Source organism: Phocoena phocoena, chromosome 5 (assembly GCF_963924675.1).
Source record: "Phocoena phocoena chromosome 5, mPhoPho1.1, whole genome shotgun sequence".
Lineage (NCBI taxonomy): Eukaryota > Metazoa > Chordata > Mammalia > Artiodactyla > Phocoenidae > Phocoena > Phocoena phocoena.
Window position 1 is genome coordinate 101,626,769 of NC_089223.1, and position 16,438 is coordinate 101,643,206.

General features: G+C 48.5%; 1 protein-coding gene across 1 annotated transcript in view; it reads left to right on the top strand.

The window, feature by feature from the left end:
• Positions 1–16,438, top strand: part of SLC2A9 (solute carrier family 2 member 9) — a 211,039-nt gene that overhangs the window by 86,001 nt on the left and 108,600 nt on the right. The window contains 1 exon segment of the mRNA XM_065877261.1: positions 2,349–2,494. Within this exon segment, the coding sequence (XP_065733333.1) occupies positions 2,349–2,494 (146 nt within the window).

Sequence of the window (16,438 nt, forward strand, 5' to 3'; positions counted from 1 at the left end):
ATATCCCACGATCAGAATGAGCCTGGGGTGTCCGGTAAATCGTAAGGCTGGGGCACCTGTCGGGGGGCAAGAATGGCAGGATATGGGGTCACAGGTCAAGAGGGGCCACTCAGGTGTGTGGGATGCTTGATGCAGCAACACGAGCCCAGGGTAATCAACCATCCTCATTTGCCCGGAACTCAGGGGCTTCCCGGGACCCAGAATTTTCAGTGCTAAAGCCAGGATGGTCCCTGGCAAACTGGGATGAGTTGGTCATCCTACAGCCGGCTACCTCCTCATGGCTCACCACTGGTTTAGCCAGCAGCATCTCATTTTTGCCCGAAATTTCACAATGGGCAAGGAAGAAGCGTCTCCATTAATTGACAGTGTCCTGTGTGCCTTTCACTCTGCTAAGCGTTCTCCAGGGATTCAGTCTGCACAGGCGCCCTGGAAGGAGGCGTTCTTACTGTGCCAACCGTATGCCACGTCCATTACCACGACCATGCCTCCTCTTTCCTACCAGCCGTATCATTTCCTTAATAGCTTTTCATGAGATGATGATGATAATTATCCCCAGAGGGTAGGGGGAGTGTCAGGGTGAGGACCTAACAGTTTTCCAAGTGTCCATCAAGTGACCAAAAATGAGCCAGGTGCTTTATATGTAGTAATTTTATTCCCACTGCAACAGGAATAGACAGCAATTATGACCCTTCTTTCATAGATGGGTAGGCGGAGGCTAGGAGAAGCTAACTAACTTGATCAAGGTCACCTAGTGAGGAAAGCAGGGCTCTGGGACTTGAATCCTGCACCTTCCTCTCTATTCCACTGCCTCCTAAGCAACAAGGTGCCACATTGATCCGTGGCCACTTGATTTTTCCATGAGGCCAGATGCTCTCAGTATGGGTGTTTGGGATAAAAATTCAGATAGCATCTGGTTTATGTTGCAGCTTTGGAGATAATTCCTGTCTCTTTGCACCTTAAGCGTGTTTCCCTTGTGTGCCGAACCAGAAAAAGTTATCCTGGGCTGAGATGCAATGAATGAGATGCTCAGCTTATAAATTGGGCAGCGCATTCCCTTCACTATTTCTTTTTAGGAAGGGCTTCCCTGAATGCTAGAAACTGGGGTGAATCCAGCTTAAGATGAAACACATCGATTGGTGCCTAAAGTGTGTCGGGAACTGTGCTCTAACCTCTAGGCATCAGGAGGCCAGGGCAGGAAAGAAATTTTTGATTGCCCAAACAATCTGGTGAAAAATTAGAAGACAATAATAGTTAGTGCTAGGAATGCTGACTTGTACGCTGAGTGAAGCACTGAGCAAATCTCAATTAACTCTCATAGCAATCCTATGAAGTCAGACTCAGTTCTTATCCCCAACTTGTAGATAGAGAAACTGAGGCTGAGAGAGGCTAACTCTCTCAGCCCAAGTCCTCAACTTTTGTAAGTTGCAGGGATTTGACCCAGGAAGCAGTGTGACTCAGAGTGTAATAAGCAAGCCACGGATCTGCCTGGGATAAGTGCATGTGTAGACCTTCATGGGTCTATAAAGGTTCTTAAGAATAACCCTGCCCCGAAATGAGTGGAAAACAAAGTTTCTTGAACCTGACAAGGCCTCATGATATTTTTACTAACAGAACCTCTATGAGTGCAGAGTATTATGTTTTATGAGACATATTTAAAACTATTACTTTTTAAATAGAAATATCAGTCATCAGCCTTTGAACACATAAATTTATCTGAAAGGTTATGAGACCCTATGTGAGTGATGTCGTCTATAAAATGCTGTACAATGGGTTTAACAGTATCTGCCATAACTGAGTTCCATGATTTACCTAAGGGGGTGCCGTTAGCTGGCGGGCAAGTTCAAGTTCTAGAATCAGAGACCTGATCTACTGGGCAAATAATCTCTTGGAGCATTTTTGGATGTCCCTTGGTGATTTGGGAAAGTTACTCAACCTCTCTGTGCCTCAGTTTTCTCATATTTAGAATGGGGATAATGATAGTACATTTACTTCAGAGGGTTGTTATTTAAAATAGATAAGTTAATATATGTAAAGAGAGAAGGAAGATCCTTGCTACTTGGTAGGCACTATGTGCGTTGGGTATTATTATCACCACCGTCACCATCACCACCAGCATCACTACCATCAGCTACTACCATTTCCCCTCCTATGAAATCCACCTCCCAGCCATACTCTATGGAGTAAATAATAAAGTGCGTGTTAAAATGTTGACAATTTGTGCAGAGTGCTGGGAATGGTGTTGTGGCTACAGCACTATTTTTGTCAAGCACAGAACAGAGGGAGGTGCCATGACCAGAGTCTTCCTTGAAGAAGACAGCTCTCTCACTGCTGCCATGCTTCCTTCATAGGCATCGCCCTCAGTGTGCTCCCCATGTACCTGAGCGAGATCTCACCCAAGGAGATCCGCGGCTCTCTGGGGCAGGTGACCGCCATCTTCATCTGCATTGGCGTGTTCACGGGGCAGCTGCTGGGCCTTCCTGAGCTGCTGGGAAAGGTAAGTGTGGCTCCCCAGCCAACCACATCCGTTCTCACTTCATGTCACCATCTCTGCTCTCCATGTCCCTTGCCAGACAAAGGGTAGTCAGAGGTGAGCCCTTCCTCCAAAAGCTTGTCCCTATGTCCTAGAATTCTTGAGCATTCAAGCCTTTTGCTTATTATTGGACAAAAGTTGTTGAGTTTCTTTGATTGGGTTTGATTTTTTCTTTTAGAAAATAAAAAATATACAAAAAATTCAAACCTTACAGAATGTTCAAATCCACCCACCCAATAGCTGTTGTTAACAGCTCAATAATTTTCATTTAGGCTTTTTTCTTTGCTTATCTAAACTTATATGTACATAGTTTTGTTTTGTTTTTTAATGGAATCATGCCATATACATTGTTCTGTTACTTGCCGTCTTCATTTAATATATTTTGGGCATCTTTCCAAGATGTTTGGCTTCGCTCTACCTCACTCTTGAGCCTTTCTTTCCCACATTAATATGTAATTGCACAGTCTTCTGTTGTTGGCTTTCTGTTTTGGAAACAGGAAGGCCTGACTTTAAATCCCAGTACAGGCATGTACTTGCTGTGTGGCCTCGGCAAGGAGGAACACCTCACCCACGTAAAGTCAGTTTTAAAAATTGCTGTGTTTTCAATAAAATCACTCATTTCATTGAAACATTCAGATATGCACACAAATATACATACAACTATGTTAAGTTTTAACATCCTCATGTCTGTTCTTTATACCTTCTCTCTTAACTTAATTTGATTTTGCTTTCTCTCTCTCTCGCTCTCTTTTTTTTTTTTTTTTCTGTTTTTTGTTTTTTTGACCACACTGCAGGGCTTGTGGGATCTCATTTCCCCGACCGGGGATTGAACCCAGGCCACGGAAGTGAAAGCGCTGAATCCTAACCACTAGATCACCAGGGAACCCCCTGCTGTCTCCCTTTTTAAATAACATGTCCAAATGGTTGCCTCTAATTTTGCTATTTGAAAGACTAAACTCTGTTATCCATTTTATTGCTTTCCAATTTTAATTTCTGCCTTTTCATTATTATTCATACATTTTTTTCCTTGAACATAGATTTGCCAACATTCCCAAAATTTTAGTATGCCACTTTCTCGATGTTATTTTTCTAAATGATTTGTCATTTTGATTCCATATTGAGAACAATTAATTAGAATAATGTTTTCAATTCCCAAACAGATGTGACTTTGTTCTTGTCACTCACTGCCAGTTTATTTTGCTGTGTAAAGAGAAAATAATCCATAAATCCCTCCCTTGGGGAACACGTTAAGGTTACTCTGGCCAGTTTGCAGTCACCTTCTAGAAGTATCCCATGTTTGCTCAAGGACGGTAGCTTTTTCTTGGCACATTGTAACACAGAGAATTGGTAATACAAAATGACTATGATGTCACCACAACAATTATTGTTAATCTACAAAATGCTAAGGAAAAATTTCACATGAGATTAAAAAGAGGTGAGAAAATGTGATTCTATCATGGACAAATGAACTCCAAAGGGCAGGGCACAGAGCAGCCCAGTTGTAGCTGCAGCATCGAGTCACGGGCATGTGGGTTCTGGTGCCAGACTGCCTGGGTCTGCCTTCCAGCCCCACCACCACGCGCTGTGGGACTTTGAGTAAAGTTTCTGAACCTCTCTTAGCCGTTTCCTTACCTATCAATGAGATTACAATGGCATCTCTCTCATGGAGGTTTCTTGTAAGACTTGAAGAAGGAAACAGATGTCAAGCATTTGGAACAGTACCTGGAGCTGGTGGTAAATAGATGTCAGCCAATATCTCATTTAATTCATGTAGCAGCCCTTGGAAATAAATATTATTACTTTCTATGTTAGAGATTAAAGGTTCAGGCTCAGAGAGGTTTAATAATTACCCCAAATGGCTACAGCAAGAAGGCAGTGGAGCCTGGTTGGAGCCTGAGCTTCCTGGCTTTGAAGCCATGACCTCTGTGCTGTAGGACGTGCAGAGCGGGACTTGCAGATGGGGAGCACAGGGAGGCATCCCCAAAGTTTAGAGTCCTGGCACAGGAAGTCAGGCAGGCCAGTCCTCTTCGGTCTCATATGTTTCTCATGTGGCCCCAGCCCCTGAGCTCGTGAGAACACTTCTTTTCTGTGAGCTTTTCATCTTGAACTCTGTCCTTCGTTCAAGCCCAGGAAGAAAAATCTGTTTGATTTTTATAAAAATATAAGACACGTATTCATCCACGTTAAAGTGGATCCAAACAGCCCAACACCACTTTCACCTGGTGAGAATCTTCTTTATTTCTCCAGTGACTTAGAAATCACATCTTTTCCCTTTGAAATGAAGAATCTCATTTGGGGCACGCCTCAGATGTTCTCTATAGCCGGAGAAAACATGCTGGTGGGTCGGGAGCAGCCACACGATGAATCTCCTTTGATGGAAAATAGGAAAAAAACAAAAAAATTAGAGGGGCTTCCCTGGTGGCGCAGTGGTTGGGAGTCCGCCTGCCGATGTGGGGGACATGGATTCATGCCCTGGTCTGGGAAGATCGCACATGCCACAGAGCGGCTGGGCCCGTGAGCCATGGCCGCTGAGCCTGTGCGTCCGGAGCCTGTGCTCCGCAACGGGAGAGGCCACAACAGTGAGAGGCCTGTGTACGGCCAAAAAAAAAAAAAAAAAATTAGAGACTGTCCCCTCCGCATCCTTGCTGCCACTTCAGAGGTCCTCACAGGGTGATGTCCAATCTCCTTCAGACAACCTTCCGAGCTCTGAATTTTCTCTTTTAGATAATTCAGCCTTTCTAATGGGGCAGTGTGAGTCCTGTTAGCTCCCTGTGTCGGCTATAATTGAGTCTTCCTCTCCAAGAGTAGGAAAAAGAATTCTGTTCTGTGTGGGAAGGGCTCTGGCATCTATCAAGTGTTAGAGCTCATGTCTGAAAATTGCAATTCTTAAGGTTGATTTAGTGACCACTTCCAGCTGTAGTCAGAGGGCTGCTGTGCAGATATCCTTCAAGTGTGATCTGTGCCCCCCACCGATTCCTGCTGAATCTGAAACTCTGGGGGTGCGACTTAGCAATCTGTGTCTTAAGAGGCTCCCCCACCGGGGAATCTGATGCCTACTCAGTTTTGAGAACTCCAGGGAGAGTGTTTCAGAGCAAGGACCCTGGGGCCAATGCCTGGGTTAGGATCCTGGCTCTACTACCTACTAGCTACGTGGCTTTAGACACAGCTAACCTCTGTGCATCTTTGTTAGTAAAATGGCAATAAGTGTGCACAGCTCACTGAGTCCTTGTGAGAATTAGATGCAACGATACACTTACAGTTCTTAGGACTCATTCCCTCAATATTAGCTCCATTTGGCTTCACTCCATATAAGGCATATGCTGGACCCCTCACCGCCTCACCTCTTTCCTGTGAACCATCAGAGTTAGCTGTTCCCACCTCAGTCTTCCTCAGATGACAATCCTCTCTGAAGAGACTTGCTTTGCTCTGCTACAGAGTCAAGTGCTCATCCACGCGATGATCTTTCCCAAGCACAGAGGTCAGAGGTCTCAGTTCTTTGTATCATCACAGATCTGACAGTGGGGTCCGTGACACTGAGACGCTCCCTAAGTGTGGAGGGAATGCACAAAGTTTCCTTGACCTTGGAATGATGAAGAAAACCCCAATTCCTGAATTTTCTAATGTTTTTTTGCTCCTGAGAGCACAAGCAAAGCCCTGTGCTCATCAGCTGTGATGTGCGTGGGCAGGCATAAGGCCACCGAGTGCTGTGCTGTGGCTCTGGGCTGTCCCCTCTCCTGACCTCAAGTTCCTCATTCCTAAAAGGAGGGGCCTACATGAAAGTCGCTCCAAGGCTCCTGTCTGCTCTAGCTGCTGTGTGATGGCTGATGCCGTGGGTGGCGCGTGCCCCTGGGCTGGGGGCGCTTCAGCTCGGCCTGTATCTCAGTTTGCAGGCAAGGAAGGTTGAAGGGATACAAAGGTACATTTAATTGATCTTGAAGTCATGCCATCGGGAATTTTAAAGACAGTCTCTGAAGCTTGCCTGAACTTTGCCGTCCTGTCTTTGAGACAGCTTCAGGGGAAAACGGTTAGCCCAGCTGCCCTCTGAGTAGGCGGCCTGGCGTGGGTGTTGGAAAGAGAGAGTTTCTGAGCCCCAAGAAGGAAGAGATGGGTGGCTCTGGAGGTTTGCTTGGTCCTAAGTGTGCTGCCCTGTGACTCACATGGCCCCAGCAGCCAGACTTGTATGCCTCAGAGGGAAACCTTGAAGGCAGAACAGTTCAGCAAATGTCAGGCAGAGAGCAGGGTCATTGCATCCTCAGACCTGGGCCCTGAGCTCCAAAAGTTCACATTTGCTGTGGGCCTCTTCCACGTGTTAACTCATGGAATCCATGCAACCACCCTATGGATTAGGTACCGTCGCTATCATCCCCATTTCACAGATGAGGACACTGAGGCAGAGAGAGATTTACAAATGTGCTCAAGGTCACACAGGTAGCGAGCTGCAAAGCTGGGATTTGAATGCAGGGTGCTAGAATCCCTGCTGTTTTGGCCTTGGCCTTTCTCGGGCAGAACCCAGCTCAATAGAAGTGCTTATAACAAAATGCTCCCTGCCCACAGCCAGGTCTTATTGTCTGTGGTCCAGTATAACACGTTCTCTTCACACAAATGCTTCTGAACAGCAAAGGTACACCCTTATCACCTCCAGAAGTTTGGCCATTTTATCATCATCCCCGTCTCATGAGGCTCTTGGAAAGACAAGATGGATCTGAAATGCCTTGTGATCTACATATTGCGGGACAGGTGTCCAAAGAGATTACATCACGTGCAGCCTCCAGCGCTCTTTGTGCAATGGCTCATTCTGCCTGGGGGCACTGTCATCATTAGACCCATTTCTCAGATGAGGAGAGCAAGTCTCAGGGATATTCAGTGCCTGATTCCGGGCTGCATGGCTGCAGAGGAGGACGGTACCCTCAGCCCCTGGCCACCCGGCCCAGCCCCATCCAGTGCACTCTGTAGCGGCCACTCTCTCTTGGAAATAAGTCCTGAGCCATCTCACGCAGGCCCCTCACCACCCTGGCATGGGGGGAACCTTACAGGTAAGATCTGAAGTGACGCCAGGAGGCTGAGCCTCCAAGATGGCAGCTCAATCCCATCCTGATCTTTGATTTGCCCGACTGTCTAGTGCAAATCACTCAGTGCCTCTGAGCCCCGGTCCCCCCATTTGGAGACCAGGGGGGCAGGGATGATCCTTCATTCACACAGCAAAGGAGGAGATGAAAGGGTGGAGCAGGAGACCTAGAATTTGCAAGCAGTGGGCTTCATCCACATCATCTCACTTAAATTTCATCTCAACCTGGGAAATAGGTTCTGTCATCATCCCATTTTACAGGTTGGAAAATGGAGACTCAGGGGAAACCTTGCCCAGAGCTATCTGGCCGGCGATCTTGGACATGATTTAAACTTGGGGAGGCATTACGAATGTTTTATCATATGTGAGACCCTCAGGCACACTGCTCAGTCCTTCCCTTCATCTCTGTGAGGACAGGCGTGTCCAATTCACCTGTCATCCTTGGGGCATGTACCCTTTACCCAGAAGACTCGCAGAAGATGTTATTGAATAAATGGGTGAAAGCTCCACCCCCATTTCTGAAGGAGCTGTCCTGTTTCAGGAGCCATGCTGAGCTCTTCGCTGGCATTGTCTGATGTGATCCCCACAACACACAACAATCCTCTAGGACCTGACTTCTATTATTATACCCGTTTTGCACTTGAGCAAACCGAGTCCCACAGGAAGTTGGACAACTTGCCCATGGCCACACACTAGCCAGGGAGTCTGGCCCAGACCCTTGCTCATATCGCCCTGTACGTCTGTAACCAAAGCAGTGCAGCCCAGGACTCTCACTTGACAGGGAGCTACTGCCCAAGACCCGAGCACAAAGTCTGGGGCACTCCGTGGCGCTTCGCCCAGATCCAGACTGTGGTCGGGTGCCCTCTAGTGTCTGCAGCCTGCAGGAGCCCAGGCCCCCATTTGGACTTTGTCTATTGGTGATGTATTCATTCATTCAACAAACATTTATTGAGCACCTACTGTGTGCCTGGCACTGTTCTAGGCTCTATCCAGCAGTGAACAAAACAGACAAGGACCTCTGACCTCATGAACCTTGCATTTTGGTGGAGGACATAGATCAGAGGCAGATACATATTTGAAGTCAGTCAGCAATGAATGCTGTGAAGCAGAACAAAGCAGGAAGGAGGGAGAGGGTGGCGAGGGAGGCTATTTTAGACAGGTTCTAGGCAGGCAGGGTCAGGGGGAGAGGCCTCTGGGGCTGAGATGCATGTGAAGCATGGGATTGCTGGGGGAAGAGTCCTAGCGCTTTCCCAGAGATGCCTCTCCGGTAACCCTCACCCAGCCTGGCTTCTTCCCACCCCCTGCTGGTCCTGTCCATCTCCCACCAAGTCTCCAACTGATGCAGCGCCTCTCCCTCCCCCACCACTGCCCCTAAATTCAGGCCCTCCTCACTTCTCCTCTGGACCACTCCAGGAGACTTGCATCTGTAATTTCTACCTCAGTAGCCATATAATTCTGACTAACTCAAAGCAACCAGCATTTATTGAGGAGACACAATGCACCAGACCTCACAGAGATGAGACAGGCAAAGTCCCTGCCTGCAAGGAACTCGCTGCTAGAGGGGCAGATGGAAGGGACCACAGACAGTGGCGTTCCATGCAGAAAGCCCAAGGGTGGAAAGACCACCAGAGCAGCCCTAAGGCAGCAGGGGACGCCTTTCTGGAGAGGGTGGTATCCACCTTAAGGATAAGGGGACAATTAAGTAGCCAGGTGGTAGAAGGGAGACACCATTCCAGGTAGAGCAAATGGCCAGTGGAAAAACAAAAATAAAAATAAGAAGATTGAGAGAGAGCTAGGCACATTTGGAAGCAGAGTGGCTCAATAAGAGTGCCACAGATTGAATGAATGACAGCATGAATGAGTTAAGGCAGTGAGATATTAGCATTGCTTTAAAAATCCAGCCCCATATCCTTGGTGTGCAGAGAATGGAGGGTGCTCAGAGGCAGAGGGGATGGGAGCATGCACATAGATGCAGCCTAGCTTCTTACAGGTGAGGAAGCAGCACCCGAGGGGGAGGGGTGCCATGCTTGTTCATTGGTGGGTTCAGCAAAGAGCCGCCAGGGGTGTCCGTGTCCAGGGAAGGGGCACCAGATAGCTGACAGAGATTCCAAGGGGGACAGAGCACCCAAGGAGGAGGGACAGTGGCCGATGAAATTAGATGGGAGCCCCGGATTGTGGGTAAGCTGGCCTTTAACTCCTAGACTTCCCGCTCGTGTCTGAAAGGTGAGTTTCATACACTCGACCCGGACACAAAGTCACAGGCTCAGCGTAGCAGATCTAATCGCAGACACACTCTTCAATTAGGATGGGCAACTTGTGTTGGCTCAGGACCACAGCAAAGGGAAAAAAGAAGCAACATCTCTTGGCTCCCAACCACGTACCAGGCCCACGCTAGGATATCGCAGCTGTCAACCTCACAGCAACCCTGCAAAGTAAGTGTTAATTACTCTTCCCATTGTGATTCCAGAGAGAACAAGTAATTTGCTTAAGGCCCCAGAGCTAGTAAGTAGAAGAACCAGAACTGAACTTGGGTCTAATTCTGAAGCTGAGTAGGGCTGTGAAAGGCCCAAGGTTATGGCCCAAATTTGTGACCCAAAGTCTTGGAGCTCATCGGTAACTAGGCTGGTACCTGACCACTGGCAGTCACACCTTCCATATCCCCAGAATCCAGGTCATCCATAGGAAAGTCCAAATCATAGGCCGTCCTTGTGCTTCTGTGAGCCTCAGAACAAACCACATTTCATTTTTTTTTTTTTTTGCGGTACACGGGCCTCTCACTGTTGTGGCCTCTCCCTCTGCGGAGCACAGGCTCCAGACACGCAGGCCCAGCGGCCATGGCTCACGGGCCCAGCCGCTCTGCGGCATGTGGAATCTTCCCGGACCGGGGCACGAACCTGTGTCCCCTGCATCGGCAGGCGGACTCTCAACCACTGCACCACCAGAGAAGCCCCAAACCACATTTCTTTGTCTTCCTTTCTTGAGCTCCATTTGGAGGACACTGATCTGATCACAGATGAGCCACAATGAAGATTTGTAGCAGGAGGTGACAGACGAAGCCCTGGTATGACTGGATCTGAACAATGAGACCCAGAAACCAGGATGATTCAGCTAGAACACAGGAGCCTGACGAAGGGGTTCATAATGAGCTTCAAGTTCAGGCAGCATTATTTAGAAAAGAATGCTGGTTACCTAATTCCCTCGGGAAAGAGAACAGTGATCTCTATAAATGTATTGTCAGAGAAATTGGACTGCTCAGGTTAAGAGCACAGAGCTGGGTACCACACTGCCTGGAGTGGGTGTACCACTCTGCCATTTATAAGACGCATGACTATGAATGCATTACTTATCTTCTTGGTGCCTTTGTTTTCTCATCTGTCAACTGGGAATGAAGGCAGGGGTGTTGTGAGGGTGAAATCGAGTTACTCTGTATGAAGCACTCAGCAAATTCACACGTGCTCAGTGTCAGCCTGTCACTGTAGGTTGGCCTGGGGAGGCACTCTGCAGGTCAACAACCTTCAAACATTGCATGGATTTCTCTCTCTATAATGAGGAAGGGACAAAGTTGATTTCATGGAAAATTTTGCTGCAGGACTTTTAACCCCTCTCTCTACCTCTCCAGCCTCGGTTTTCTTATCTGTAAAATGGGAATAATAGCTACTGACCTTACTTTCCCATAAGATTGCTCGAGAACCAAGCAAAGCAGAAGGCACTCAAACCCTTTGAAAAGCAGAAACATGTTGTAGGAAGCGGGTAGGGAGCTGGCGTTTCTTGAAAGGTGACCCTGCGCAGGTCACTGCACTCACGTGTGGCACTTGGGACAACTTTCTGAGAGGTGAGTGTTACGCCCTGGGAAGGTAATTTCAGTATTATTTCTAAGGCAGGAAAATGCGAGGGTAATCATACAGCGATGTTCTTGAGGTGTCTTTTGTTGTTGAAGTCAGAGTCAGACCATGAATATGTACAGTAAGTCCCCTACATACGAACAAGTTCCATTCCGAGAGCGTGTTCGTAAGTCCAACAAAGTTAGCCTAGGGACCCAACTAACACAATTGGCTACACTGTACCAGCTGTATCACCGCTGATTTTACGCTTGCGTGCAGACATCCTGGGCTTGAAATAAAGACACTGTACTACTGTACTCGATACAATACTGTACAGGAAAGTACACAGAAGCACAACCACTTACAGAGGATGCACACAGGTGACAACGTACGCCAGACACGTGAACTAACTTACGTGATACGACATGCGAACACACGTTCGCATCTTTGAAAGTTCGCCACTTGAAGGTTCGTATGTAGGGGACTTACTGTACCTGAATCAGCGATTCTAGAACAACACGTTTGCTGCAATGACCTGAGCATCTTAGTGTCTGGATTGTACCCTGTGGGGTCAGGTTGTGTTGACTTCTGCAAGATCTGGAGTGGAGATGGTGAGAGACTGACCCATCATAAGGTGGTGTAGTGTGGGGCAGACACAGCTGGGGACATGGTCCCCACCCCAGGGCTCCGTTAGCTGCAGCCAGCAGGGTCCCCCCTCTGGAAGATGGTTGTGGGGACATCGAGGTCATGGGTTCCATGGACTTTCATTGACCGGTGCTGTGAGACCCAGCTTGTGACAAGTAACAAGCAAGGTGCTTTCAACCCTTTTACAAAGCATCCCTTCGGAAGGTGACTGTTTCTCCCTCGCTGAATGGCTGATGCACGGACCTGCCCCTCACCCTGGTGGAATCCGTTTTGGTAACCGCCTGAGCCACTGGAGCTGAGCTCGAGTGATCTCTGATGAGTTCTGTACAGAACTTTCTACAGAGGAGCAGGATTGGTTCAGCCTAATATCATCTGCATATAAATTCACTATTTAGCTAGCAGCTGCCGCGAGGGAAGGCGATGGGTATTGCCTCGCACTGAGAACCACGTGGTATCAGGAATAATGTCACAAAAAGAGCCCCGTGCACAGTTCAGAAGAGCCACGCTCTTATTCAACTCTGTCCCCCAATTGCTCACGTGAGCTTGCCTCAGCTACTTAACCTTTGTGGCTCTCATTTTTCTCTTCTATAGACTGCAAATTATAATCATACCTCATAGGGGACTATTATTTATGCTACTTTAGCCTTTTAATAGGATACCATGTAGGGAAGTTTTAGCTTTTATATATGTGTAGTGTGTGTGTGTGTATTTAGTACTTTAAAAGCAGGGGTGTGTGTTATTTCAGGAGTCTCTATCTTACCTGCAGCATGGCTTACCTCTGCCATTCATCTTAACACATATTCAGTCAAGAAGCATTTACTGAACACCTGCCAAGTGCCAGGCATTGGGAAGAAACATAAAAGAACATGGCAGGGGGCGGCCCTGAGAAGCTCAGTCTAGTCGGAGAGACGTACCCATAAAGAAATACGTGCTATACAGGTAACAAGTGCTTTCATGGGATTCTGTAGCAGCAAGAGATGTCATCCAGAGGAGGAAATGCCAAAACTGTGAGGATACGTAGATGTTCTGTGGATAAGGGCAGGCGTTCCTGGGAGAGGAAGTAGCAGGTGCAAAGGCACAGCATCATGAAGTCAGCTTGTTAGGCTCAGGGGTGCCCTCGGGTTGGCAGGACCAGAGCAGAGGAGCAGAGGGCTCCTCTGTCTAGCCAGCGGCAAGGCTGGAATCCCGGAAGGGTGCTCATAAAACAGGGCTTTGTATTCCAGGCGAAGAGATTTGAACTTGATCGTGAGGGCAGTAGGGAACTGCTGGAAGTTGTAGACAGAGAAGTAGCTTAGAACGTCAGATTCACATTTTAGAAGGATCACTCTGAGGCTGTGAGGGGAGAGCAAAGAATGCAGAAGGATTTCGGGACAGTTAAGATGCCGTTGTCAGAATCCAGGCAAAACGTTGTAAGAAACTCCCCTAAGGCAAATGCTGGCAAGGTAGAAGAGGAAGAGGTGCACAAGACAGAGATTTCAGAAACAGAGCCAATAGGATTATATGCGGATAGGCAGCAGATCGGATGGCAGTGGGAGGCCTGTGAGTTAAAGGCAGGAATGGAGGTGATGTCGGGTTTCTTAATTGAATTTCTGGACAGGTGGTGATAGCCCCAACTGTGGTCCAGGGACAGGCATGCGTGGGCTGGGAGGTGGGGGACACCATGCAGAGATTATGGAACCCAAGGGTTATCAGTGGAGCTGTCCCCTAGGCAACTGGAAATGTGAGTTAGGGGCCCCAGTAAGAGGTGTGGCCCAGATGTGGAGGTTTGGAGTCATGGCCACATACATGTGTCTTAGGTTGGGTTCCCTAGGGAAGAGACACTGAGATGGAGATTTGTGAGCAGGAAGTTGATTGGGGAGTGTTCTCAGATCAACACCTGTCAGGCAGTAAAGGAAGCAGGACTCAGCAGAGGGAGAGGGTGAGCTGCCTTCAGTCTCAACAGAGGTCTCAGCCCGCAGGGAGCTTTGGACCTGGGAGGACCCATCAGAGATGCACCACTTTTAGGCAGGGGAGGAGAGGCCTTTGTGCCTCCACATCAGCCAGCCACTGGGTGCAGTTTGCTGCTAAGGAGGCCTGAGTTGCCTTGTGGAGGAAGCATCCTTCAAGGGCATGTGTGTGAGGGAGGGCGGGGACCCACCTGCTCTCCCATAGCCAACAACACTCCTGGCAGCGGGGGGATGAGCCCCTCAGTTCTGCGCCACACACCACTGTCTGCCGCAGGTGGAGGTGAGGCCCTAGGTTCTCGACTGGTTGCCGCTGGAGCCACCTGGACAGCTTGAACGACCCAGAGCCCGGGCCACACCCCCAGGCCAATTAATCTCAAATCTCCAAGTGTGGGAGACCATGGGCATCAGTAGTTCTCAAAATCCCCCAGGTGATTCCAGTGTGCAGCCAGGTCTAAGAACCACTGCCCTGGGGGAAGTGATGGAGATGAACAGAAAAGAGGGTTGGGCTCAAAACCCTGGGAAGGTGCTCAAAGAAACTGGAGAAGAACCAGGAGAGAGGTGTCCTGGAAGGTAACAGGCAGTGGATTCCAGAAAGAAGTGCTCCCCTGCAGCAAGAACCCATGTGGCACCATGCCTGAGGGAGAGGGTGACCCAGCTGCTCTAAAATATACCTGGGATTTGGCTTTAATCGGGCATTGTAAGGTGACAGACACAGAGACACTGCCTTTGAAAGAAGAGTTTATTATTCACAGTCCCCTTGTGAAGGTGCACAGCACCCCATGCAGGGCCACGCGAGGAAGCACCAGGGTGTTTCAGGAGGCAGAAGGAGAGAGGGCGGGGCGTGGCCCAGAGCCCTTATTGTGGCTTCTGTGGGAAGGAATGGGGGAGGCAAGCTTGGGAAAGCTCAGGATGACATAGTTTGAATAATTTCAGGTGGTCCCAGGGCTACAGGGGCTGTCTCTACTTGTCTGGTACCTGGCCCTGGCTGGGGCGATTTAGGGCAGGGGGCATATTGACTTGGTGCATCAGAGTTAAATACAGGAAGTGGTTGGTGTGGGCTCTGGATTGGTTGGTTTGTATGTTAAAGGCATACTCCCAGGCAAGTTGTTTGCTAGGAATTAGCTAGCCTGGGAGGGGGAGTCTCTCCAGGATCAGTAAGGCTCCAAGATATCAAGTCATCATAAAACACAGGAAGTAAAAAGCAAGGTTAATAACCAGCCCCGAGGGCCCTCAGCTTGGAGGTCAGAGTGGGCCGGATTTCAGCCTCAACTCACCCCCTGGGGGCACTGGGCACACCGTTCACAGTACACAGTAGCCTTGACCTTCGATTCCTTGGGGCTGCAGAGGAGATGACTCTTCAGAAGAGAGAGAAAACGAGATGCAAACTCCCAAGTCAGGGAAACTGCGGTGGGAGGGGGCTTGATCCCAGGGATGGAACTCTCCAGAATTCCTGTGAAAATGCTCACAAGGAAGGAACATCAGCTATAAACGTCCTGCCAGACCCAGGGACCTGACCTAGTTCTTTACCTCTTCCATCCTTGTGGGGAGGGGGGTGGTCAGACGCTGGGTAGAAGCTGGGGGAGGGCAGGGGGAGGAAGAAAAGTGAACCTCAAACATCTACCTCCCACCCCCATCTCTTTCCACTGCAGACTCCAGCTCGATGCAAGCTTGGACTGGCAGGGGTAGGGGGGTGGAAAATTCGTCATTCAGTCAGGTTGATTTTGAAACTGTGACTCTGGGACCATCTAAGACCCCTGAGATGGGGTGGGGAAGGGCACCCTCAGTGATTACATTTTGAATGAATATAGGAGACAAAAACCAAGGTTGTGACTCGAAGACACCATGAACTCTATGTTTTTAAACTTTGTTGCAGTTACATTTGTAAAGTATCCAGCATGGAGCTTGACACTTGGAGAGCTGGATGAATGTTAGCCTTGAGTCTAATGAATGAGATCTTAAATATGAAGACATATTAAAAAAATAGCCCATTTCATCCCCCAAATAGCCTTGTGAGGGAGATCTCCTTCCTCCCCTTCTCACCTCCAGTAGCATGGAGCTCAGCGGCCTTGAGCCTGTCCTGGCAGTGGCAGGAGTGGCCACCAGTGTCACCTTCCCGGCTCCACTTGACTGGGGGGCGATGGCACGATGTGATGTCCTTAAATTAGAACCTGACTTGGGATAAGATCAATGATTCCGACTCTACTTAAAAGTTTTTGCTATCTCATCATGGTCCAGGAGGGTTTTATGTATGGAAAGGCCTGAGGTCATCTATAGCTTGGGGGAAATAGGACCTAGAAGTCTATTTTTAAAAAGGGAGCCTTGCAGATGAAAGAGGAAGATAACTGAGTTATCGCAAGACCCACTCACCTTACCTGAGAGAGAGTGAAAATCATCTCGGCAGACAAGACTCCATTTTTCTTCCCTCCCAAAT